This window comes from Ctenopharyngodon idella, chromosome 15, assembly GCF_019924925.1.
Source record: "Ctenopharyngodon idella isolate HZGC_01 chromosome 15, HZGC01, whole genome shotgun sequence".
NCBI classification, from domain to species: Eukaryota; Metazoa; Chordata; class Actinopteri; order Cypriniformes; family Xenocyprididae; genus Ctenopharyngodon; species Ctenopharyngodon idella.
In genome coordinates this window covers 11,748,997-11,776,272 of record NC_067234.1, presented here as the reverse complement: position 1 = coordinate 11,776,272, position 27,276 = coordinate 11,748,997, and the positions used below count along the sequence as shown (strand labels likewise).

The following is a 27,276-nucleotide window of genomic DNA, read 5'->3' as shown; positions in this document are numbered from 1 at the left end:
ACTTGTAATGCGTTATTTTACTCGTAACATCAAAAAAGTAATCTGATTACGTTATGCATGTCACTTTTAATGTGTTACTTGTTAGATCAAAAATTTGGTTACGTAATGCACGTTACTTGTAATGCGTTACTTTACTCCTTACATCAAAAAGTAATCTGATTACGTAATGCACGTTACTTGTAATGCGTTACTCCTTACATCAAAAAGTAGTCTGATTACATTATGTATGTTACTTGTAATGCATTACCCCCAACACTGCTCATTTCAGAGGAGATTGAAAACACCTGATCGTTAGGTTTTCTCAGAAGAGAGCTGTTAGAAATGTGTCCATCTTGAACATAATCAGAATGATCAGCTATAATAAGGGTAAATGGACACTCTGGTACACTGGAGGAGCATCTGAATTGGGTTTCCACAGTTTTACCTTGACAGGTTGTAGAGATCTCTGATATCAGAACATGAAGGATGTGATTCCATCAAAGATACCCGAACTTGTATGAAGTTTAATTGTGTTTGCAATATTTCACATTTATATTTTTTGTATATATTTCATAGTTTTCACATGATTTTATATAATATTATTGATTGGTTTGTTAAATACACACAATATTGCCGTGTTATTACTGTATTATATTTAATACGTTATTATAATTCATGCATGAAAGGGTTAAAATATGTTTAAGCATATAGATTAAACTGTAAAGTAATGTGCAAGTAACACTGTGTACATTTATAAATGCGTTACTTTAGTCGTTAGATCAAAAAGTAATCTGATTACGTAATGCACGTTAATTCACAATATCCATTCAAATGTAGGCTATAGCATAACCATATGCTTAATTTAAATATCCAGAAATGTATGCATTTACCAGATGCTAAATTCATCTCCTCAGCTTCAATAATATGTGTAATATATATCAAATCATCTTATATATATGGTAGTAAATAATAAAAAAAAAAAAAAAAAAAAAAATCAGAAATAAATGGATTATTTCTCTTTTACGCATTACATTCTAATTAATTGATACAGAAATGATGAACTGTGAACTGGTTTCTTATTAATATGGAGTGTATACCCATAAGTGGTAATGCGATATGGGACTGTCCTGTCTTTAATACGGCTTTTATTTTTGGATCTTGACATTCACAGTTGCCCTTTCGGCGCTGTGTTGTTGAAGGCAGCAGAGCCGTCATATCTCTACCGGGATATTCGTTAGGGAAGACTGGAACATGGACTGACCGCTGCCTGCACGAGCTGAAGGAGAAGAACACTGTTAAACAAAGGGAATAATACTCTAACAGGTATGGGGAATGTAGACGTTGTGAATTCGTGCTTGTAATCCGCTAAGCAGGTTTCCGTCATGCCGCCGTCCATGATGCTGCAGCTCAGATTGATGCGGAGCCGCTGCTGCAGGCGCGACTGTAAACATCGCGAGTTCATGACCGAAGATCCAACCAGCTCATTATAAATCAATAGGTTGAATGTCAAAAACTACAGTAACACGGAAAATAAAGCAGCAGACACAAAACATGCGGTTTTTGAACCGTACTAAAAGTAGCCGGGTGACCACTGTACACTTAAATATACCATGGTATTTACATGGCACGGCACTTGTCAGAAATGGTATTGCCATGGTGTAGAAAAACAACAACATGGTATTACTGCAGAAAACAAACCACTATTGCAGAACAGAAAAGTACCATGTAATGTAATAGGTTGTTTTTGTGCCATGGTATTACCATGTAAATACAATAGCCTAGTATTGGAATATGGTAATCATTTACAATTGTATATTTCAAAGTACCTTGTTATTACTCTCTGATCACTATACCTATAGTTTTATTTGTATTATTATTTATCCTGACTTTAACAAATGTTAACATGTACTAGTTGGTGTGCTGTAGGTTTGTAATAACCCAGTTTTCTTACAGGTGAGGTTATAATAATGGCCAAAGATGATGAAATCCCTGACTGGGCTGGAGCGCAGGACTTCTATCAGAAGTATGATCCAAAGGAGATCCTTGGAAGGTACTGTCATATTGTACACATATTTTAGTGAAGATGGAAAAATGTCCCGGTCATATTCACCCCCATTTACATAATAAACCATTATTATTTTCACTTGATGTTAATAAGAATGCGATTTGTTTACTTTTTTATATCTATGTCTTATTGTTAGATTCACATGAAAATCATCTCAGTAATTTAATGAACAGCAATAGAACTAGAGGGACATGAAATTTGTAGCGCACCATCTTGGGCATGTTTTTTAAAACTGAAGATTCTGTCACGCAATCTACTAGAGAGAGGACCCTGACGCAGAATGAGCAAGGGGTGATATTTATTGACAACAATAGACTGGGAACAAGGAGGAAGGTGAGGCATGAAGACAATACAAACAGCAGGACAGGGCACACGACAGGAGAGGAGGTAGGTAAGGGTGACGCTGAGATCAGACCTGGGTGATGTTAGGCTGGAGAACTGAAGAGGTGAGGCAGCACCAGATGGAGTGACAATACTGGAGATCAGGCAGCGGCTCAAGGAACCAGAGCTGTGAAACATGGAGCCGTAACTGAAGCGGCACCGGTCTAGCTGCCAGGCATAGAGAATCTGCGGCCAGGGAGGATACAGGAAGCAGGGCAGGAACCAACATAAAACCCACAATACACAATACAAGACAAAAAAAGATAAGAACAATAGCTAACGATAAAACTACTAATGATAATATGACTAAAGAAACTAAGCAAGGGAGCTAGAATAATCACTGGAGCTTATTAACCAAGAAAACAAAAAATAACAAACAAAAGAAAACAATAGGGTCATTCCGTGTCAAATCAACCAAATTTCGTAAATTTCCTCAGCTCAAATTTTTAATTTTGTTAATATTTTTTCTGTAGATAGACAAACATAAATACTGATGAAAGCCAAAATATTAAACATCACAGATGTATATTTACTGAGTAATCCACTATTTTGTAGAGGGGGGGTCAAAATGACCATTTTCACCTGAGATTTGGAGTCAAATTAGAGGGGTGTAAAAATGACTTTAGAAAGATGGAGCATCATTATTTTATTTTTACACAGAGATTGGTAGGTCAATTAGTAAATCTGTTGACTTTAGCAATCTTTGTTTCATTATATGCCAACAATGACAGTTCAAAAATGGCAAAAAGCACTTCTTGTGGTTTTTCCTCAAGTTTACATGCCTGTAACTCAAGAAATATTAAAGATATCTTAATATCCTTTTAGATTCTGGTTCTCAAACTTTCCTTTTGGTATCTTCATTTTAAAGGCCCTTGATGGTTCAATCCCAGAGATATGGGGATCCAAGAGTAAATTGTACACATTTTCAGTGGTCGAAAACCAAATGTGGGTCACTTTGCATACAGCTGATACTTTTTTTCTTTTAAAGAGGAATATCTGAAGAACAAATAATGTTGAAACTAGAAATGAATCTTGTGTTTTTCTATCAACTCAATTGTGTAGAACATACCTGCCTGAGTGCCATAAATATTCATTTTCCAAAGTTTGCATGCCTGTTACTCTAAAAGATTATTCAAGATATCTTAATATCCTTCTAGATTTTCGTTCTTAATAAACTTTCCTTTTGAAATCTTAATTTTCAAGGCCCTGTATAGTTCAGTCCCATAGATCTGGGGATCTCAAAGCAGCTCCATGTTTAAATTGTTGAATTTTACACATTTTCAGTGATCGAAAACCAAATGTGGGTAACTTTGCACACAGCTGATACTTACTGCATTTAAAGAGGAATGTCTGAAGAACAAATAATGTTTAAACTAGAAATGTATCTTGTTTACCTCTATCAAAAGAACTGCATAAAACATAACTCTCCAAATACCAAAAATCCACTGAAAATGGTTCAGGTTAAGTTGAGGCACATTAACTTGCTCTCAAAAGTGTATTTATAGAATCTATATTTCAATCAGTTTTAGGGATATTTGGAAGAAGATTTTTAACAGCTTCTGAAGCTACCAAGGGTTCAAATACGCAGTATCATAACTACACGTTACCACATTGACATCCCAATATCTGTGAGATTGAACCATATAGGGCCTTAAAAAAATGAAGATTAAAAAGTTTCTTAAGAACAAGAATATAAAATGACATTAAGATATCTAACACTTCTTGAATTAAAGACATGTAAACAGCATTAACTTCTTGAGCAATTTGAGCTACAGTAGCTCGTCTGTTGGATCGGAATACACGGGCCAGCCTTCGCTTCCCACGTGCACCATTTAGCCTTGGCCGCCCATGACCCTGTCGCCGGTTCACCCCTGTTCCTTCCTTGGACCACTTTTGATAGATACTGACCACTGCAGACCGGGAACACCCCACAAGAGCTGCAGTTTTGGAGATGCTCTGACCCAGTCGTCTAGCCATCACAATTTGGTCCTTGTCAAACTCGCTCAAATCCTTACGCTTGCCCATTTTTCCTGCTTCTAACAGATCAACTTTGAGGACAAAATGTTCACTTGCTGCCTAATATATCCCACCCACTAACAGGTGCCGTGATGAAGAGATAATCAGTGTTATTCACTTCACCTGTCAGTGCTCATTATGTTATGCCTGATCGGTGTATATCTTGAAATATTACCAATAATACAAACGTCACTTTATTTCCATTAATATTTCACAGCAAAAAGAAACATGAACCACGATCTGAAGATGGACGTTTTTACAATTATACTAAAAGGCCTTTTACTTGCTAACAAACGATAAACTATCAGTCAGATGACAGAAGGCATGTAGTAGATCATGTACAACAGGTTTTCAGCAAAGATTGTGTACAATTGATTTTTCATGGCACTTTATTGGACAATGTGTTATATACTCTACAATGTAGAATTTTCTTTTGAAGTCTGTAGTATTTCTCATATTTGATTGTGTTTGTGTTGCAGAGGGGTAAGCAGTGTGGTTCGACGCTGCATCCATAAGCGCACCACTCAGGAATATGCTGTCAAAATCATTGACATCACACCATCAGATAAGATGAGTCCTGAGGAGATCGAGGAGATCAGAAATGCCACAACAAAGGAGATTGACATCCTCAAGAAGGTGTGCGGGCAAGAAAACATCAGTAAGTGTCCGGGGTGATGGAATAGTCGCAGCTTTAAAGAGATCACCAGCATCTTGTTGAGATCAAGTGTATTTATACAGTGGTGGTCGTAATTATTGACACCCTTGGTAAATATGATCAAAGATGACTATAAAAATAAATCTGCATTGTTTATCCTTTTGATCATTAATTCATAAAATTAGCAAAAATCTAACCTTTCATTGAAGGAAAAGAATTGAAAGTGGGGGGAAAATCACTTATGAAATAAACGTTTTTCTCCAAAACACGTTGGCCACAATTATTGGCACCCTTTTATTCAATACTTTTTGCAACCTCCTTTTGCCAAGATAACAGCTCTGATTCTTCTTCTATAATGCCTGATGAGTTTGTAGAACACCTGACAAGAGATCAGAGACCATTCCTTCATACAGAATCTCTACAGATCCTTCAGATTCCCAGCTCCATGTTGGCTCTTCAGTTCACTCCACTCATTTTCTTTAGGGTTCAGGTCAGGGGACTGGGACGGCCATGGCAGAAGCTTAATTTTGTGCTCAGTGACACATTTCTGTGTTGATTTTGATGTTTGTTTTGGATCATTGTCCTGATGGAAGATCCAACCACGGGCCATTATTGGATTTCTAGCAGAAGCGGTCAGGTTTTGATTTTTTATCTGTTGGTATTTGATAGAATCCATGACACCATGTATCTGAACAAGATGTCTAGGACCTCCAGCAGAAAAATAGGCCCTCAACAATAAAGATCCAGCACTATATTTAACTGTGGGCATGGGGTACTTTTTATCCCTGTGTGCACCAAACCCATCTGGTGGGTTTGCTGCCAAAAAGCTCTTTTTTTAGTTTCATCTGACCATAGAAGCCGGTCCCGTTTGAAGTTCCAGTCGTGTCTAACAACTGAATATGCTGGAGATTGTTTCTGGATGAGCGCAGAGGATTTTTCTTGAAACCCTCCTGAACAACTTGTGGGGACGTAGGTGCTGTTTGATCATTTTTTTTAGGCTTTCTGAGACTCAAGACTCAACTAATCTCTGCAATTCTCCAGCTGTGATCCTTGGAGAGTCTTTGGCCACTCAAACTCTCCTCCTCACCGCACATTAGGACAATTTAGACACACGTCCTCTTCCAGGCAGATTTGTAACATCTTTAGTTGATTGGAACTTCTTAATTATTGCCCTAATGGTGGAAATGGATATTTTCAATGCTTTAGCTATTTTCTTACAGCCAATTTCTATTTTGTGAAGCTCAACAATCTTTTGCTGCACATCAGAACTATATTCTTTGGTTTTTCTCATTGTGATGAATGATTAAGGGAATTTGGCCTTTCTGTTTCCTCATGTTTATACTCCTGTGGAACAGGAAGTCATGGCTGGACAATTTTATGTTCATGATCACCCTGGTGTGCTAAAAAAATGTAAATATGAATGGGAATATACTTCAGAGATATTTTACTCTAAAATTCTAGGGTGCCAATAATTGTGGCCAACGTGTTTTGGAGAAAAACATTTATTTCATAATGTGATTTTCCCCCCACCTTTAATTCTTTTCCTTCAATGAAAGGTTAGATTTTTGCTAATTTTATGAATTAAAGATCAAAAGCATAAACAATGCAGATTTATTTTTATAGTCATCTTTGATCATATTTACCAAGGGTGCCAATAATTATGACCACCACTGTATCTGTAGAGAGTCTCGTATGATTTGAACACATTGTTTCTCGCTTCTCCAGTTCAGTTGAAGGATTCCTTTGAAACTAAAGCTTTCTTCTTCTTGGTGTTTGACTTGTAAGTATTGATTTCATACTTTTTATATACAGTATATATATATATTATGCTATATAAAATTATATATATATACACATGATAAAAGTTCAAACACTACACAATTTTTTAATTAATAAAACAGCTTTAACTTATTTATGATGCTATTTGAAAAGTAGCAAAATGCATAATAAATATTGTTCTCACAGGATGAAGAAAGGAGAGCTTTTCGATTATCTAACTGAGAAGGTTACGCTCAGTGAAAAAGAGACAAGGTTAGTATAATTTATAATGACACATGAAACCTGTCAAGAACATGTGCAGGTCATATCTCATCACAAAATAAAAAAAAACGAGGCCAAATTTATGATCGTTACGATTGTTTGGCATTGTGACATTATTTTTTATGACAACTTTGTCACATTGCCTCCTCAAATCTCATTACTTTAAAGGGTTAGTTCACCCAAAAATGAAAATTCTGTCATTTATTACTCACGCTCATGCCGTTCCAGACCCGTAAGACCTTTGTTAATCTTCGGAACACAAATTGAGATATTTTTGTTTAAATCCGATGGCTCCGTGAGGCCTACATAGGGAGCAATGACATTTCCTCTCTCAAGATCCATAAAGGTACTAAAAACATATTTAAATCAGTTCATGTGAGTACAGTGGTTCAATATTAATATTATAAAGTGACGAGAATATTTTTGGTGCGCCAAAAAAAAAAAAAATAACGAATTATTTAGTGATGGCCGATTTCAAAACATTGCTTCAGGAAGCTTCGGAGCGTAATGAATCAGCGTGTCGAATGCGCAGTTCGGAGCGCCTAAGTCACGTGATTTGCAGTTTGGCGGTTTGACACGCGATCCGAATCATGATTCGACACGCTTAATCATAATGCTCCGAATCTTCCTGAAGCAGTATTTTGAAATCGGCCATCACTAAATAAGTCGTTATTTTGTTTTTTTTTGGCGCACCAAAAATATTCTCGTCGCTTTATAATATTAATATTGAACCACTGTACTCATATATAAGGTCTTGTTTTTTGTCTTGTCTGTTTTCATTTTTGCAGGAAGATCATGCGCTCCCTGTTCGAGGTGGTTCAGTTCCTTCACTCTCAGAACATTGTGCACAGAGATCTAAAGCCAGAGAACATCCTTCTGGATGACAATATGAGCATCAAACTCACTGATTTTGGCTTTGCTGTGCAGATTACACCAGGACAAAAACTCCACGGTAAATCACTTCTTCCTCTAACTAGATGATGATGATGATACATAGAGATAGTATCGGAATGTAATGACACGTCGATATGAATCTATGCATCCATCAAATGACTAACGATATAATGTATGCAGGGTTGCTGCACATTTTTTAAAGTCAAATTTAAGGCTTTTTAAGACTAAAATTAATTAATACTAAAAATTAATACTATACATTAGGGGTGTGCAATATTGACAAAAAAAATTATCTAGATATTTTTAAAGTAATTTCAAAAGCAATATTTGCCATCTTAAATTGATTTCCAGGGGCATTTTTACCTAAATAATGACATTTTATTTAAATTCAATTAGAATAATAGCACAGTATAGGGCTGTTATTACTAATCAAATGAAATCATTATCAACAAAATCCATCTTTGCAATGCAGAGGTGACAGAAGCGGCATGAGAAGTGCCATTAATATATTTACACAGCATTTACAGTTTGTCTACATAAATAAAATAAAATTTAATTCAATATTTAAATATGAAATTATTTCTAATTTTAAATTTTTAGTTAAAATGTACTTTAAATATGAAAGCAAGTCACTCTTAATTAGTGAGTCATTCATTCAACCGATTTGTTTAAACGACTGATTCCTTCAGGAACGATTCATTGAATCATTAATAAAACTGATTCGTTCAAAATGCGGATTCTGCTGTTCTTCATTTTGAAATTTTGTTGGCAAAATGAAGAAAAACATTTTCTTCTGCTTTCTCTTCCTTTTGCGTGCAGGAGACAGTAGCCTACGTTATACGCTGTCGTAAATGCCACGAGGGCCGCAAATTGTCACGTGAACAAGCAAATCCACAAAGGAAAATAAAATAAAAATAATATGTACGCTAATTAGATTGTTTTAATTTGGTAAATGATTTAGATATCTCTAAGTCAAATTGTCATCTAAAATTTAAGACCTCTCATAAGTAAAAATAAGACTTTTTAAGGATCCGCGGGAACCCTGTGTATAATATTGATGCAACATGTAAAAAACTATATTTTTAAGATGCACACTCATGTTAGCTACATCTGCACACAATGTCTCAAAGAACCTCAAAAGAGGCCAAAAACAACACTTGTTTGTCTGTTATAAAAAGATACATTTTTCTATAAAATTTGAAAAAACTAAAGTTTACTTTTTGTTGTTGATGTCCCAATTGGGATACAGGATTTGCAAATGTCAGGGAGCTCAATTAAATGTTTATATTTTGGTTGGATTTGCAAGTTAATAAAAGTGTATCTGGTTGTGGAGCATAGGCACATATCATCAATGTATTGATCACAGGCAGTGTTCGGTAAGTTATTATAAAAAAAACGTAATTAATTACTAGCTACTAATTAAATCTTCAACAGTGTAATTAGATTAGTGTACTAATTACTCTCTCTAAAAAGTACTATCTGCATTACCTGTTACTAATTACTTTCTAAATCCCATATCAACCTCGACCAGTTGAACAATACAAGGATAGACATGAAACTTCTCTTTTAATTCTTTCAAATAAATAATATAAAATTGCATAAATTATTCTTGAACTGACCAAAGTATTTAAAGGGAGAAGATTACATTAAAAACATGCATTTTAACATTAGACGTTAAATTTTGATGTTAAATCCACTGTTGTCCTCTGGTCCTCTTTGTTTAGGGGTCACACTTGGCTCCTTTGTGGTCAAAAGTGACCGAAGCCTTGAAATGTAACTATGGAGATTGTAAATATTAATATAAATGTAAATATTTTTTGGTGTTCAGATCCATTCCGAATTGTTGTTTATTAGTTACATTTACAAGTAAGCAACTTAAAATGTAAAATGAGCACATATTCGTGATTTCTTAACATTTGAAATTGCATCCTATGTTTTCACTTTACTTAAAGCCAACAATGATGCATTTATAAAGATTAGTAACTATTATTACTCACAATAAATATTTATAAGAACACAACACAGCTATTTATAACAATATATTCACTAATTTGACAAATAAATCTGAATAAAAAGTCATTGTAACTATAATATAACATTATAGCAATGCAAGCTGCATCTTTATAAATACATTCATGGAACCATACGACTGACTAATTAATACTTATAAATCAGTGTATAATGAATTATGAACATGCATTGAAAGGGAAAATGCATGACTTATAAGTATATAAAAATAATATAAATGTAACTATAACTGTTCTTATAATGTGGTATAGGTCTTAATAAGTCTTTATAAATATGTTTATAGAATAGTAATACTTGCTTATAAATAAGTATAAATGGAGCTATAATTCATTATAAGCATGGTCTTCATAGAAAGTGTTACCGATAATCTTTCTTTACAAAGTGACATCACCAACTACTTGTCTGGCAGGTGAAATACCGTGATTTTAGTCGTTTGCATGGATCTGTGTGAATGGGGATAGTTTTGATAAAGTTGTCATCTGTACAAAGAAAAAACTTTTCTGTTTTTAGTACAGCGTTGTCGTATAAATGTACCCTAAGAGTAATCCCTTACTTTACTTTTTTAAGGGAAATTAAATTACAGTAATTAATTACTTAGTAATGAATTACACCCAACACTGATCACAGCCACATGAATTTAATTGAACAGTAATCATGTCAGGGCATGTTTTGAGGCATCTGCAAATATCATATCATGATCTATATGTGATGAAACGTCAGATTTGCCCCCTTTGGCTAGCTGCCCATTTGTCTATAGAGAGACAGAGAGAGAGAGAGAGAGACGCCACTGCATTTTCTGGTCAGTAGTTGTCAGGTTTGTGCAGCTCTTGGATTCGGGTTTCATACTATCCTTATATGAGAGTTTAACATGTTAGTGGAACTGGAGGAGCTGTTTGCTATTTGGTGTGGCCTCTGACCTTTAACCAGGAACAGAGTAGTTGCCTCTGCTATAAGAATGACCCATCAATTACATAAATGTGTGTTTCATACATGACTAAAGGTGATGATACACAGGGCAACTTTTTGAGCAGTGTTGCCAAGCGATGTTGCTTGGGCACTTTCCCATTGAGAATGGGCAAGAAATTTCTATCTGGATACTTTAGATCGAAATTTGTAGCCCATTCTCAATAGGAAAGTTAAATCTCTTTTTTTTTTTTTGGCTCATTTTGCCTGTAAAAGAAAACCTGCTTAATAATTATGCACACCTGAATATGTGCATAAGTTTTTTTTCACTTCCAGCCTTCATGAACAATTCTATATCACTAATAAATGATTAAATATATAGTTAATAGTAGTTATTAAGATTGATGAGGTTTGGAATTGGTAAAATGTTCTTGGAAAAAAAATATGATTAGAAAATCAACTTGCATAATAATTATGCATGCACTGTATATTCTAATATATATATATAAAATCCTGTCATAAAATATCTAAAAATATATAAAGTAATAATTTATTTATTATTTGTCATTAGATTAAATTATAATAATATAAAATTTATTATTTAAATAATTTTTTATACATTTTGAAATTCTTTATATTTTTACTACCTGCATTTATTCTGATTAAAAAAAAAAAAAAAAGCATTGTGTGTGTTTTTTCATTAATCTATTACACTAATGAGAATAAAATAAAACTTCTTATTCTATTTTATTTTATTTTTGGGTGAAATAAGAACCTAACATGATGTTAAACCGAAAACTGTACATACATAATGCATGCAGTATTAGATAACAGGCACACACGTGTTTCATTAGAGCTTCCTTTGATCTTGTGTCGTCACTCATAGAGGTATGTGGAACGCCAGGATATCTAGCCCCAGAGATTATCGAGTGCTCTATGGATCCTCACCACCAAGGTTATGGGACCGCCGTTGATCTGTGAGTAGACCTTCATATATGCTTTTCACAGCATGGCCAATGACAAGGTAATAAAACCAATTTACATTATACTTTTAGGTTGGACTGAATCGAGAAAAATCACACACCGTTTCTTGTCTTTTTCAGCTGGAGTGCAGGGGTGATCATGTACACCCTTCTTGCAGGTTCCCCTCCCTTCTGGCACAGGAAGCAGATGCTAATGCTGCGCATGATCCTAGCAGGAAGTTACGAGTTCACCTCTCCGGAGTGGGACGACCGTTCAGACACTGTCAAAGACCTGGTGCGTCTGGTGCAGACCTGGGAATATTCAAAATAGTGGAACGCACTTGTTTAGCTTACCAGCCAACGAATACAAGCCTACAACAGATCTACTAACCTGTGGCTGTTTAAACTTTCAGATCTCCAGGTTGTTGGTGGTGAATCCCGAGACACGTTACACTGCCACAGATGCCTTAAACCACCCTTTCTTCCAGCAGTATGTGGTCGCAGAGGTGCGACATTTCAGTCCGTACAGGAAGTTCAAGGTGGGCTCTGTAATAATTGATTTAATTATTCTAATTGTTGACTTATCTTGCATATTTGTAGGAAAACACTTCACATTATTATTCGACAGTCACATTAGTAAAACAAAAAAATGACAATAATGAATGATGAATTAAAATATAATAAATTATATATATATAAATAAATATATCAGGGTTGACTAAAGCTATTTATAACATATGGTATATCTCACATAATTTTTCTCGAATATCAGAACAATTGCAAATATAATATTGATTTTATACAACAGTTCAATAAACAAGAAGTTAACGTTTAGTGAATTACATTTAAACTCAATATTGTCTGTTTTTGCTCTGTTTCACCACTGAAAATAGTTATAAACAAACCAGAGGAGAACTGTTGTTCATGTCCGAGCAACATGCAGTGGTGTTTCATTAATGAATGAACAAATCGCTGCGTTTCTGAACAAATCGGTTGAGTGAACAATTCAGTGACCCAATGACTTGGTTTATATGTACACCAATAATGCAATTATTTCTCATAATCAGAGTAAGGTCTTAATCACAGTAAGATGTTTACATGACATGAGCAGAACACTTCACTCCAGTTCACATGCAGTTTTTATTACTCTGATTATTTGCTAATAAGTATGGTTATTGCCTACGCTGCCGTTGCGTTCTTTGCACCGTTCGGATGAAGATCCAGAGCAGAGACTGCACAGGGAGTTGTGCTGACAGAGTTTACATATTGGAGGAGAAAAAACTTCAGAATAATGTTGCGGAGTTCATTCACAAAGTTGTGTGAACAACACACGGCATCCGTGTACGTCTGAGCACATGGGCACTTTGGTCAGAGTGGTAATAATGCGATTAAGGTGTTTGCATGCATGTTTATTGTGTTTAAAAACGGCATACACCACCCATAATGTGATTACGGTTACTACGATTATGACCTTAATCACATTCGTTTAATCAAAGTATTGCGTTTACATGAGGTAAAGTTTAATCCCAATATTGCTAAAATTATAATTTCATTATGAGGGTGCATGTAAATGCACTCACTGATAAAGACAGGCTGCGTCCGAAATCGCAAACTCTCTCAAAAGTCTCTTGACTTATTTTGAATAAGGAATTACTTTGCGAGCACTAAAAAGTATGTTCTGTATAGTATGAACAACATTTGCCATGTTGTCATTATCATGTGATCTGCGGCGTCAGTTGCATCACTTCGCTGCCATTCACAAATCCTCTCCCGTGGCCTCATGGAATAGTAAAGTGTCAATCATATGCACACTTCAGAATCTCGTCAGAAGTAGTAGGCATTCCTGGGACTTTTTGCCTACTCTTTTATGAGTACTGTGAATTTGGACATGCTTTTTTTGTCACATACTGTTTTTGCCTACTATATAGGATAGTATGCAATTAAGGATGCAGCCATAGTCACTTGGATCATTCCTGAATGAATCAGCCATTATGAACAAAATGGCTGATTGAATAATTCAATAACTCCCTAATGGTGGTTTTAGTTTTTAAAAGTAGACTATAATTTTGTTTTCCCCCAATCATTTCATGTTTCTATATTCATAAATCATTAATCTCATAACATTACTTATGCATTTGTCTGTGTAAATACATGCCTCTGCAGTGCAAAGATGGATTTTGTTGATACTGATTTCATTTGATTGGTAACAGCTGTCTTAATTTTCTAATTGATTGATTAAATGTAAGAATTTGACAAAATATGGTTTGCCCTTAAGAAGGCAAACAATCCCCTTGGAAATCCATGCAGGTTAATTTCAGTCACTTGTGTTTTTCAGGTAATCTGCATGACAGTTCTGGCAACGATGCGCATTTACTGCAATTATCGACGTGCCAAGCCAGTTACCAAAGAAGTGATCAAGAGTGACCCCTATGCAGTAAAACCTATTCGCAAGCTCATCGATGCCTGTGCGTTCAAGATTTACGGACACTGGGTAAAGAAGGGGCAGACACAGAACAGAGCTGCCCTGTTTGAGAATAGTCCAAAAGCTATCTTGCTTTCTCTAGCAGCGGAAACAGATGATTCAGCTCTAAGAATGATGTAATAAATGTAAAGCACTCTACTGAAAACTATATAGGAAAATATGTATTGTATTATGACATCAGTACCTCATACTGCATGACATTGTGAGATGTTTCAAAACTTATAACTATGCGCTTTCATTTCATTCATTTTGCCCTGAAGAGTTGCATAATTGGCCTGCAACATTTAAATGTTATTGAAATCCAGGTATCAACCTGGATACCTGAAGATCTCATGCTAATTCAGGTCATATTTATTTATTCTGTATTATAAATTATTTGAAATATTAAAACAAACAAAATATATGAAATTAAATGTGGATCCAAACTCGTTTTATGGTGTTGTGTATAATGTGGGGTGAGAAAATTTAAATTGTGGGTTACATCTTTGTTACTTTTTTCACCCCTAATGAATTTGCATCCCTGATATTACAAGAGCAAAGAACTTAAATTTGAATTGCAACAGAAAACCAATTAATCTGCTATATTCCTCTGTCCTCTATTTTCAAGGGTAAGATTTCTTTATAAATCATCTACTCACTCATTTGTCTTTATTTTGTGGAACACAAAAGGAGAGAGTTGCATAGTCACCGTTAGTCACTGCTCTTCACTGATTAACCATTGTAACTTGAATAAGGATTAATCTATATTCAATTTATAGTTTATGTGAAGATTTATGTTCACTAAAATTAAAAGTTGTTATACATTATTAAAGCCTATAAATGTTACAAATAATGGATTTCAATTATACTGTAATGGCTATTATAATTAATGGCTAACATTGAGGAAAAAATACATTTATTAGAGATATCAGTAGCACTATTGGTATCAGCAATACTGGCCTTCATCCATATGGAGGACCAAATTACTCAAAATGAAATAATTAAATAAATAATGAATTTAATAAAACAACAATTAAATGTACCAGTTTATTCTGAAATAAATAAGTAATTAATTTAATTATTGATTAAATAAATCTATAAATAAATCTATTTATTTTGTAAACTTCCATTAAAACACAACATTTATTGTTTAATATATTTCACAATATCCTCTTTCACACAAGATTACTGTTTAGATATCTATTTTTTTCATAATTAAATGTGCTTTTTCAAAAAGCTGTTTTTCATAATAATATGCTGCGTTTACGACTGACGACTATTTGATGAATCATGTATTTTCAAAGCACGATTTTCCCAAAGATTCTTTTCATAATAATGAGAGGACATCTCACAAATGTCAATCAACAGACAGTGGGTGGTGCTTGGCGCTAATTGGCTAATCTTGTTGGATGAATTACTTAAAGGTGCAATATGTAAAATTTTCTGTCCGCTAGAGGTCGCTAGAAGCCTATTCAAAACTTAGGCGTAGCTTGATGACGCCAAGTTTGAGCGCGGAATCTTGGGACATGTGGTCTTCACCTCACAGCCGGTGAAAAAGAATCGGGATAGGACTCGGGCAGAAATCACGTTCATGGATGTGATTATTAACGTTACTGTAGTATGAAGCAGAGCAAGACCGAGTGTTGTGGGAGCTGAACGAGGCCGCTGGAGCGATTGCGCAACACACGCGTCACGAGCAGCGAAACTTTTATTATGCCGCAGACGCTGGCGCCGCTTCCACTTTTCCAGTCATGAGTATGAGGTAACGTAGCTCTGTTTATCATATTAGATATATTTGAGAGTGTTGAAAATGATGTATAACTCTGTGCGTTCGCTCGGCGGCTGCTGTGAGACACTTGTTTGAGACACACTGCAGTGAGCTAGATCGATTTTAGAATATCATATTAAATGCTGGATGGCTTGTGTTGATAAATGGCATGCAATTAATTTTAAAACGTATTGTATGATGGAGAAAATTCTGTATTACTGTTACTAAAAATAAAGCTGCATCTGATTATGCTATGTTAGCTACTTCACAAAATAGTGTTTTTCTCTGAGGCATGGTAAATCATGGTACTCGCAAAAAATCAAGAAAATTAGATTTAAACAATAAGACTAAACGTGTTGAGCTATATAACAACAATTAGTTTTCTGTCTATAAATATATCAAAACAGTTGTTCCCTTGTCTATTAAAACATGTACTATATTAAAGCGTCTTTGGTGTTTCCATGGTTTCTACAAAATAAAACCGGAAACTGAGGATAACGCGGGTATGACGCAACTGACAGGCGACTCCTCACACGTCCCAGAGCCTTGGTTAAAATTGCAGTTTTCTCAAGATTTACAAATAGTAGGAAACATTTGGGATATTGTTAGTACTCAAGTGAACAAAATATATAACACTGGCCTAGTGGTTTTTGGATATTTTACTGCAAAATTCTTACATATTGCACCCTTAAGTCTGGCAAGGTGAACTGAAAGGCTGGAAATGAATATGGCTGTAGGACTTGATTATAGACTGGGGACTGGATCAAGTTAAAAACGCACTGCTTTCTTTTGCAGATGAAGTAGAAGGGAATGTTTTGTTTGGTGATGCTCTGTTATCTGAATTAGATGACATAAAGGATCTGCTAGTGGCAAAAAGTGCATCAGAGGATCTAGAAATTGACGACGACATATGGAACACTTTACAAGCGACTGAGTCCCTTTAAGACAAGTCATTTCACTCGGCGGCCATCTTTGAAACGCCTCTCGGGAATTCAAGTGCAGCTCCTATCTCTTTGAATGGGGAAACATCAAATTCTCCAAAGCTGTTTGCCAAGCTTTCGATTAAATTTCATATTTGAAATCACCAATGAAATCTGACAACAACTGTTTCATAATTTGTTTCTAAACGCTCGAATCATGACAAAAAAATTGTATTTTTCAGGCTGGATCAAGCTAATGCGCATGCGCAGTCCTAAATGCGCGTCTCTTGTGCCTCGTTTCGGAGGCGCGCGTCTGACTGTTTCTATAGGAACCGGAGCTTCTAACAGCCACTGCAGTGACGCGATGACTTTAATAATCGGCGATTGGCTCTTATTTAGAAGGTGGGACTTATTCCGACATATTGCACGTTGCACTTTCTCCCATTCAAAATAATACGAGTGACGCGTCTTGTGTTATTCTATAGTCTTTGACTGAACGCAGAGTTCTTGTAGATGAGTAGTCATGTGACAAGCGTAATTTGCATCCCATATCCCACCACATTTTGCCAGGGTTGATATTGAATGATGCACTTGAAGCAACATTCACACAGCACACAGCGTGCACTGCGCTTTCCCTTAACAGTTACTGAGTGCGTGAAGAACAATTCATAGTGCTCTCTACTGCAGTGTTGTGACCTAACAGACACCCAGTAGAAAGCAACATGATTTAGAAATAGCAATAAACTCTAGCAAGATGAAGTCCTTTTATGCAAAATCATAGACCTTTATCTATTGACGCACAAAAATAAGTAAAAGAAGACTCAATTCAGTGGTCTATTTGTGCGCTGTCTGCGATATGGCATTCTGTGTGTGCGCTTCTCTTTCGTGTTATTTCTGCAAGGGGGGGTCTAATGCTATTTCATGTATTCTGACTTATTTACACTGTTAAAGAGTTGCATTCTCATGCTAAACATGGCCAAAGTTTCAAAAAACGAGTTGGATGTATGATGGAGTATTTCTGTGCCAAATACACTCCTTCAGATTTCCTACATGTTTCGGAAAGTTTTTTTAGAGTATGGCCCTGTATTACATAATAAAGGGTGGAATTCCTTGTACAGAAACTTCTTCAGGAAGAGCGCGCGCACACATCGACCAGAGCGGGCGAACAAGAGCACGCCCATCAACGTGCTTCGTTTGGCTTTACAGACTTGCTCGAGAAAGATTTATCACTTTGTTTTTAGACCATGAAATCAACAATGTCATCAAAGAAGTGTGTTTTTGGTTGTGAGGGAAAGATAACCTTGCTTCCTGAAGAATCAGCGTTAAGTGGAGCTGAGAGATTTGTGCTCACGCATTACATTGATGCGCTCTCGATATTTGTCATTAAAATAACCATAGAACCGCCTTAAATTAACTATCAAAATAAGGATAAATTCGTATCTGAAAGTTGCAATCAATTTTTTATTGGTTAAAATGAATGGAGAATATCTTGTGTTTTCCCGTGGCTGCTCGAGCCCTCAGGATTTTTGTTTTATAAACAAGGTCCAGTTCAACGCTGGATTTACAGATCATTTGAAACTGAAAGATGGAGTGGTCACAGCAGTAAAGATCCCTGTTTAGCTGACAACTGATAGCTTGCAGACAATTGCTACACAAAAGCTGCGTGCACTCGTCACTCTTTAGCTTTGCCCACATCACTCCTCCAGGAGCTCAGCTGTTTTCAAAAAGACTCGGTACAGAGTATCTTTTATAAATCTGATAAAACTAAAGACTGCTATACTACTATATAGGTACTCAAGATTAACATGAGATTGACAAATCAGATGATCCTAGACATTCCAGGGACCGAAATTGAGTGACTGAAATTGAGTGGTGACCGGGCATTTGCAGTGGCAGCTCCAAAGCGCTGGAATAATCTACCTCTACATCTTAGACTGGCTCCTTCTCTAGGTTATTTTAAACTAAACCTGAAATTACATTTACTGGATTTAGCGTTTGGTTAGCAAGAGGCTCTTAGCAGATGTTCGTAAGTCATTGTTTGTCTGAAAGTTAATTTTATTTGTGTCATTTTATTTTATTGTGTGATTGTACAGCACATTGGTCAACATTACGTTGTTTCAATTGTGCTTCATAAATAAATAAACAAAAAAATGTTTTAAAATATGCTCCAGATTTCTTCTTCTCATAGATTGTAAACTGGTATCATCCTGTGCTGTCAACTTTGTCTGTCTCTGGTTTCTAAATGCTCACTAGCTCTTGTGGCTCCAGTTCTTAGTCTGAGTCTGATCCACTGAGCTTGATTCACAGCTCCTGTGCTGTGCTGAAGATGACCATCTTCTTATCCATGGATGTGTTAAAATATCCCAGAGAAAAAGCTGGCTAACGTCTTTATCAGTATTGCACCAATCATTAAGCTCATTGCATTCTATATGAATTTTAATGAGAAAGCTGGTTAGTCATGGCCACATAGTTATAAAAATATAGTTAATGGAAGGTAATGTAAACATTTTATACTGAAACATATTGAAGAAAACACTCTATAAAGAATGTTTCTCTGTAATGATATATATGTTTATGTTCCTCTGTACTCTTAACATGTAACATCAGAGAGTCACCGATGAACATTTGAGGGCAATCCCGTGTTTCACGTTTTTTGTTTGTTTGTCGATACTCCATTAACGTTTAGCGGACTGCATTTAGTGTAAACTTCATGAGATTGTACAGAGGACTTGTGTGCTTGTCATTGTGTTGTTAGTGCCATTATCTTACCTGTGGGCACACTGGTGAGGGCTAAATGTGCCACCTGGCTCAGAATACAACCCAGAGACGAGCGAGTCTGTTTAAGGGCCAAGCTTAATGGTATCCGGGTGTCAGGCCTCGGGTGTCCTTCTGGTTCTGTAAACAAGACATGTTTAGTGTGAAGCCAACAGTACAGCAGTGAATCACATTCAGTGGAGAAAGCATAAATTACATATGTTTAGAGGCTACTAGAGGTTTGCTACTTCCTCTCTCTCTGCCCTTAATTTCCAGTCTTTTTCTACTTGTGAGTCTGTCAATAAAATGTACAAAAACGCTAAGAAAACAATCAGTAAACTTCATGGTCGATACACTCATTTGCGGATTGAACTATCTGAGCCATTAGCATCCGCACAACACCCTCTCCTAGGCGTCCACCGTAACGACTAAGGAAAGAGTTCAGCGTTCACAAGGCTCAGGATACTCCATAAACAGAATTGTCTGTTCTGAGTCTTCAAACCACTCAAGTATTTGTATAACGTGGGGGCTGGGAGGTTCCTTCATCAGCTGCATCAGAACCACTTCTAAAATGATTTGGTAGGGATAGCCAGGCTAGAGAAAAAGTGTTCAACAGCAGGTTAGCTGGAGGACATATTCTTGTTATTTTAATATTATTTGTATTCATATATTATCTATACTGTTGTGGATACATCTTTTAAAGTTCTATTTGGTGCTCCAAATATACTATACTTACAAGAACTCATCTTCTTCATATCCAGTTTTATTTCTGAATTTGATGGCGACCTGTGGTTCAAAAGATGGAGAGCATAGATCAACACCTTGTATATAACAAACATGAATTCTTTTAACTTTATCAAAACAGTGGACACAGATCTACACTGATCCGCAATCACTGTACTCACAAAAAAGAAAGGAAGGTCTACCTTTCTGTGATCAGACTTCTGAATTCCCATTTTGACACAGCCGAAGGATCCCCGTCCCAGCTCACCAAGCACATCATATTTTGAATGTACTGAAAGATAAATGACAGCATGTTAATGTAAGTATGATTCTTGTTGTGCCTGAGCAGACAGAATAAAAAGAATGTGGATGGGTCTTTTCAATTCAGATCAGCTACTATAAGATGAAGTAATCTGAAATCAGAATCCACATTACTTTGCACTTTATGTACTCTGCACATATGGCTCAGGCAGGTAAATGAATCTAACTGTCAATCAAAACATTTTTTTAAACATGGAACATCGCCAGGCGATGGGCCGATTCTGCTTGAACCTGACTGAGGCAAGGTCTCGATCCCTGATGGGCCTGGGACAGGATTAGGGTCAGGCGTTGGTGTCAGACCTGTGAATGGGATGCACAATGATACTTGTTATCAACCAGTTATGTGCTTGACATAATTCATGATTAACTGGTGATTCGGTAATAACAAGATGAAGCTTTAAGCCGTTTTTTTGTGTAAATGATATGGTTCTCCTCTAATATGAACATTAGGGATGTGACGAAATATTAAAACGTGACTATATGTTTTTGTTGAGGTGAAAAGCTGTTAAATGTATAAACCCTTGCTCCCTTGTTTGCATGTTTTGATATCCACATGTTCTTGTTAAAGAACTATATTTCTATCGTAAAGAAGTTGCCAAATATTAAAGATTAAGTGGACACTTGAATTAGCTACATGTTGTTTGGCCAGTGTAACAACAACAACGACCAGGCCGTTGGCACCCTCTGCAGGCATTTGTTATTATACATAATGTTGATTATTATATATATATATTATATTATGTATTTTAACAGTGTTGTTCAATAAAACCATAACATTACTTGCTTTTGATACTTTATGTAAACCAATTATTATTGCCTCGTTGTTGTTATTATGTATGTATTTTAAGTCATTTTAAAAGGTATTATTCACTTAGGTCTATTTTTATTGCCACAGAAAAAAAAAAAAAAAAGATTACTCAATTGTCAAAATAATTGACCAATTACTGGATTAATAATTGTGTTTCTGATAAACTGGATGTAATTTAAGTTCTGTTGCTTTTATATGAAAATGAATACGATGAACAAGACACCAAAAAGTACTTATTTATCTCCATTCGAAAGACGTGTTTCGAAAGTCATTTTTACTTTAATACAGACATGTTTATATATACAAATAAAATAAATCTCACAAATGATCAGATGAAATGTCAAGGTTTCGATAAATATCAGAATAACCATTCAACAAATATGTTGAAATTAGATTAATTAACGTTACGCCATGCAAGTTTGGCCATGAAAACTGTCGCTGAATTCAGGCAAGAAGTTTCAAGCTTCATGAGAACATCATAATATCGAAGTTTTCCATCATTCTTTATAATTTTGGTCAAGTATCAATCACTACTGACACTTTATTTCTTTTAAATCATTTTATTTCTTTTGAATCATTATCATTGAAACAGAAATGTTTATGAATGACAGTACGCTTTTAACCTCGAGTCGATTATGATCGTCGAGCTCCGTGTTTGACATCAGAAGTTGTAGTAATCGTGACATGAAGCTTTTGAAAGAAGAAATGTTTTAAGATAAAGTTGATAAATATATTTATTTTATGTGTAAACAATAGCAGTTATCGTTTGTATCTGTATATTCTCGTGACCAAAACATTCGAAAAAATCCCTTGGCAACCGGCCGACGCGTCAGCACTTGTGACGTCACTGCCCAAGCCTACATATGGAACTCCGCGAGCGCTGAATTTTAGTTCATTTGTTTCCTGCTGTATCAATCGATCTGACTAGTATTGTAGTACATCTGTGGTGAAAAGTCGCTCAAATTGTGTTATATCACTCTGTCTGTGTGTTATATCACTTGATTTGTAGTTTTTCACTGATCTGTGTGCTATAAAAGTTCAGTCGATTTGCGATAAAAGTTTGTGACAGAACATCAGCGAGTGATCTGACGCAATGGGGCAGTGCACATCTCACAGCTGCATTGCAGTCCAAGATCCTTCTGCTTGTATGTCACCAACGCCTGTCCCTGAGAGAGTAGAAAAGAAGAGAGGGAGGCTTTATAGATGGGCTTTTTCTAGGAAATCCAAGAAAACGCCCATCGAAGCCCAACAGGTTCAGTGCAGAAATGGCAGCAGCAAACCACCTCAGAGATGCTCTGATGGTGAAGATGAACACAAGAACAACACCCAGAGCATCAACACTCCCAGCAACAACAACGTTGTTCATTCACTGAACAAAGCTGAAGAGAGCAGTGACACTAACACTTCAGTGTACAGCCTGCGTGTCTCCTTCAGCGCTGTGGAGAAAGTTAATGAAGATGTTCCTAAAGCTGAAGAAAACAGCAACACTTCAGTGTACAGCTGGCACAGCTGTGTATCTACCCTCAACACTGTGCAGGAGGCTGATGCTCCCAGACAAGAGCAAGAGGACATCAACGTGAACAACGGTACTTTTCCAACTGTTTCATCCATTACTGAAGGGGACCTCAGCGCTCCTTTGCTATCGGACGACATTTTTTGGAAAACTGAGGATGAAATTATCAATATAAGTTCAAATGCAAAGAGAGGTCAGTTTACTACCACATACCCCAACATTAATGTCTTCTTCTGGACATTTTCTTTCTTATCCTAATGAAGATGTGGACTGAGGATGGATTTTGGTTGTGTGAGGCCCCATAACACCACAATAATGTGTCCATCTTCAAAGTGTTCTTTAATTTTATGGTTTATACTGTTTATACCTCATATATCCTCTCTCTCTCTCTCTCTCTCTCTCTCTCTCTCTATATATATATATATATATATATTCATACATACATACATTTAATCTTTCTTTTATTTTTTACAGGGGACATCTACCAGGACTATAAAATTGGTAGACTTCTCAGTCAAGGAGGATTTGGAAAAGTGTATGAAGGAACGCGATTGTCTGATTCACGAAAGGTTTGTTTCTTTCCTCGCTAACAAAAGTATTTGGTACTCTTTAAGTTTATTAAAAGTTACATCAAGTTTCATTACTAGAATCATGTGACCTCTGCACAGATAATTGTAACCCATTCTCACTAAAAAAATCGTTCTGTTTTTGTTTCCCTTGGAGAACAGGTGGCACTCAAATATGTGGCGAAGGAAGAATGCTATGAAAGTGAGCGACTTGTAAGTAGGCTGCTGCTCCCTTCATTTTCTTACTCTCAGAGTACACGGTCACATTAGCGATAGGATACTTTAACAAAATTTTGTGGGCAAAAAAGGTCCATTGTCAATAGAGTATTAACTTTCAAACCAAGCAGCTCTCTGAGGGTCAGCACGGCAAATTCACATGACCAACATGAACGAGCTTTTTCACCCTCACGCAAAACTCCAGAGCGTGTGGATTCCTGTTAAAATGACTGAATTTTTCCCCGCAAAATTTCAACAATCAGCTGTAAATGTGACCGCAACTTCAGTAACTATTTCCAGTTGAATTTGTTTAAATTACAAGACTTCAAACCTACTTAGGACATAATTCTGTTGTAGTAATTCAGATGAGTTACATCACGTCCTCTAATTATCTCACTTTCGTGTAACTTTTATCTCTCCTGTAGGGTCTATTTGGCAAATCGCTTCCAAATGAGGTCGCTATGATGATTCAGGTGAGCAAAGGCCCCAGCGTTCCTCAAATAATAAAGCTGCTGGACTGGTATGAGACACCGAATGAGTACATACTGGTCATAGAGCGGCCCACGCCTTGCAAAGATCTGCGGCAGTATTTAGTGCAGCATGGGTGCAGAATCAACGAGTCGAGAGCACGAGCTGTGATGCATCAAGTTGTTACTGCTGAAAGAATATGCTTTGAAAGGGGAGTCTTCCACAGCGACATCAAGCTTGAAAACCTGCTAATCAACGAGAACAGCTTACAGGTCAAATTAATCGACTTCGGTGTTAGTAGAAGCTTGAATATGTTTGGTTATACGAGGTACAATGGTACGTATTATTCCACAAATCTATGGTGACAAGTTATATTGAGCTTTCTAGACAGAGCCAATAACAGCAGAAATCACTTGTTGAATAAATAGACAAAAAGATGTAGAAATACAAATTCATTGTAATGGACAAAATCTTGTTCTTTCTTTCAGGCACAAAACTTTACGCTCCCCCTGAGGCTTTCCGCAGAAGATGCAGGTACTACGCCAAGCCGGCAACAGTATATTCTTTAGGTGTACTGTTGTTCGTGTTGCTGTTTGGGAAGTACCCTTCCAAAATGAAACCTAAGATCTTTGCCAGGACCTTGAAAACAGCAGAAATTTCCAAAGGTAAGAGCATGTGGACGGATCCTACAAGAACTTTTATTACAGCTTAAGATAATGTGATCAGTTACACAAAGTATAAAACTTACAATAATAATCAAACATCTCTCCCCACTTTCTTCACAGAATGCAAAGAACTGATATCTTCATGCATGGAAAAAGATCCAGCCAAGAGGATTGACTTGGACAAGATCCTCGACCATGACTGGTTCCAAGTTTTGCACCTGAAGCCGGAGAGTCAAAACAAGGAGTGAATTCCCATGTGTGGATTCATGCGTCCTGAGAAAAAAATAATCCTCGCGTGCTATGAAAAAAACGTACATGTACATAGGTGCAAATACGGGTCCAAGCACAGCTTACATGCACTTTGCAAAAGAATAAGAAAAGATTTAAAAAAAAAATATTTATATAAATAACGGATGACTGCCACATAAACTAAAACAAAACAACAACATAAAATCCAGGCCTGGTCCTCCTGGTCATCTCTCCTCCTTTTATCCTTCCGGAGCTCCTCCATAGGACTTATAACGTTTAACATGGCGCTTATATCGCTCCGTTCCCATGGCTCTCGTCTCCCCCCTTTTTTAAAAAAAAAAAAAAAAGATTTATTATTTTTAATAAATGCTGCAATATTTCATAACTATTATAAAATATATATCAAGTATCATATTTCAAGTATTGTCAGTTTTGATTTCATGGTGACTGTAAAAATGTTTTTGTACTCATCTAGCAGCTGTGGTGGTTGCTAAGAATTCATCATAAAAAATATGGTGACATTGTTTCAGGTATTATGGGATGGCATATTGATGCCAGTATATTTTACAACCTATAACTGCATATTTCATCAAGTGATATAATGTTAAATCATTACTGATAACAAAAATGAGAAGCAAAATTATATATATATACAAAATAATCATTTTGTGATGTGGAACATCACATCAGACTTCTTCTGGGAATGTCTTTTTACTGTTTTTCATTGGGACTTATACATCAGTGCATTGCTTTCACTTGTTAAACCATTTACAGTGTTTCACTGTATATTAGGGATATTCAGTTAAAGTTCCATGAGGTCCAGCCTCTCCACATTTCATTTCCAGAGGAGGTCCAGACTATTCTTTTGGAATAGTTATAAATGTCCATGTGGACAGCAGTAGTACTTTGTAAAAGAAAAAGAAAGTCAAAATATCAAGGATAAGGATATTGGGAGCAAAGCATTTATAGCGACAAGCACCAATGAGCCATTAGCGATCCAGCTGAAGTGTGTCTTATTATGTGGTTTTTACAGCAAAGTCCACCTTGAATCTTCACTGAAAGTTCAGGTTTGATCATTATATATGTGCTGTATGTGTGGACTCGTTCAACATTTAAATTTAGATGAAACTCATGTGATAGGATGTCACAGGACAATTTCAAACAAATATGAAGATATCATTTGCAGCTACCTGAAGCTAAGCACTGTTAATGTGAAATGTTTTGTAGAACTAAAATTAAAACCAATTAAACAATTAAAAAAAAAATAAAGAAATAAATTTGGCTTTGACCCTTCTTGTACACGGTCTCCATGTGGCTCTTCCAGTCCAGCTTGTTGTCAAGCTGCACACCAAGATATCTTTGACTGGAGACCATGTCCACTTCAGTGTTCCGGATGGTGATCAGAATTGACTGTGTCCTCTTCCTCCTAAATTCCACAACCATCTCCTTGGTTTTTGGGATGTTAAGGTGGAGATGGTTGTGGTCGCTCTGAAACACAATGCCCTTAATTGTTCTCCTGTACTCCTCCTCTCACCTCCCTTAATTAGTCCGACAACTTCTGTATCGTCAGAAAATTTCTGGAGGAAGCAGCTGCCAGTATTGTACTGGAAGTCTGCCGTATAGATGGTAAAAAGGAACGGGGCCAGAACAGTTTCTTGCGGTGCCACGATATAACTCAGGATAGTATTGGAGACACTGTTCTGCAGACGTACATACTATGGTCTGCAAGATAGTTAGTTCATACACCACTAGACCAGTGATTAATCTACCTGCATTCTCCTCATCTTCTCACATAGCAATCGAGGCTGGATCATATTAAAGGTGCTTGAGAAATCAAAGAATGTGAACCTCACAGATGCATCAGGAGTGTCCAGATGTGCATAGGTCCTCTGTAGCATGTAAATGAGGGCATCATCTACAC

General features: G+C 36.3%; 1 protein-coding gene and 1 long non-coding RNA gene across 4 annotated transcripts in view; one reads left to right on the top strand and one right to left on the bottom strand.

Moving 5' to 3' along the window:
- The first annotated feature begins 1,130 nt into the window (after window positions 1-1,130).
- Window positions 1,131-14,818, top strand: phkg1a (phosphorylase kinase, gamma 1a (muscle)). The gene is made up of 10 exons (XM_051862573.1): window positions 1,131-1,302; window positions 1,933-2,029; window positions 4,921-5,099; window positions 6,822-6,876; window positions 7,062-7,127; window positions 7,925-8,088; window positions 11,848-11,938; window positions 12,065-12,218; window positions 12,337-12,462; window positions 14,259-14,818. The coding sequence occupies exons 2-10, from the start codon at window positions 1,947-1,949 to the stop codon at window positions 14,523-14,525; spliced, it is 1,185 nt and encodes a 394-aa protein (XP_051718533.1). The 5' UTR covers window positions 1,131-1,302; window positions 1,933-1,946; the 3' UTR covers window positions 14,526-14,818.
- LOC127495652 (uncharacterized) overlaps window positions 12,046-27,276 on the bottom strand; it is a 29,334-nt gene continuing 14,103 nt past the window's right edge. The window contains exons 1-6 of one of the 3 annotated variants that reach the window (XR_007925155.1): window positions 21,102-23,061; window positions 20,753-20,841; window positions 20,563-20,612; window positions 19,842-20,420; window positions 12,315-12,469; window positions 12,046-12,235 (exon numbers count right to left, since the gene is read on the bottom strand). This is a non-coding gene — a long non-coding RNA (uncharacterized LOC127495652). Of the gene's footprint in view, window positions 12,236-12,314; window positions 12,470-19,841; window positions 20,421-20,562; window positions 20,613-20,752; window positions 23,062-27,276 lie in introns of those variants that run through there. The other 2 variants (XR_007925153.1, XR_007925154.1) reach the window with 2 other exon arrangements.

Excerpts from the sequence above, each read along its gene's own strand:
- phkg1a (XM_051862573.1), top strand. The coding sequence starts at position 1,947 with ATGGCCAAAGATGATGAAATCCCTGACTGGGCTGGAGCGCAGGACTTC. Across the intron at positions 11,939-12,064 it reads TATGGGACCGCCGTTGATCT|CTGGAGTGCAGGGGTGATCA; the intron begins GTGAGTAGACCT and ends TGTCTTTTTCAG. Across the intron at positions 12,463-14,258 it reads GTCCGTACAGGAAGTTCAAG|GTAATCTGCATGACAGTTCT; the intron begins GTGGGCTCTGTA and ends TGTGTTTTTCAG.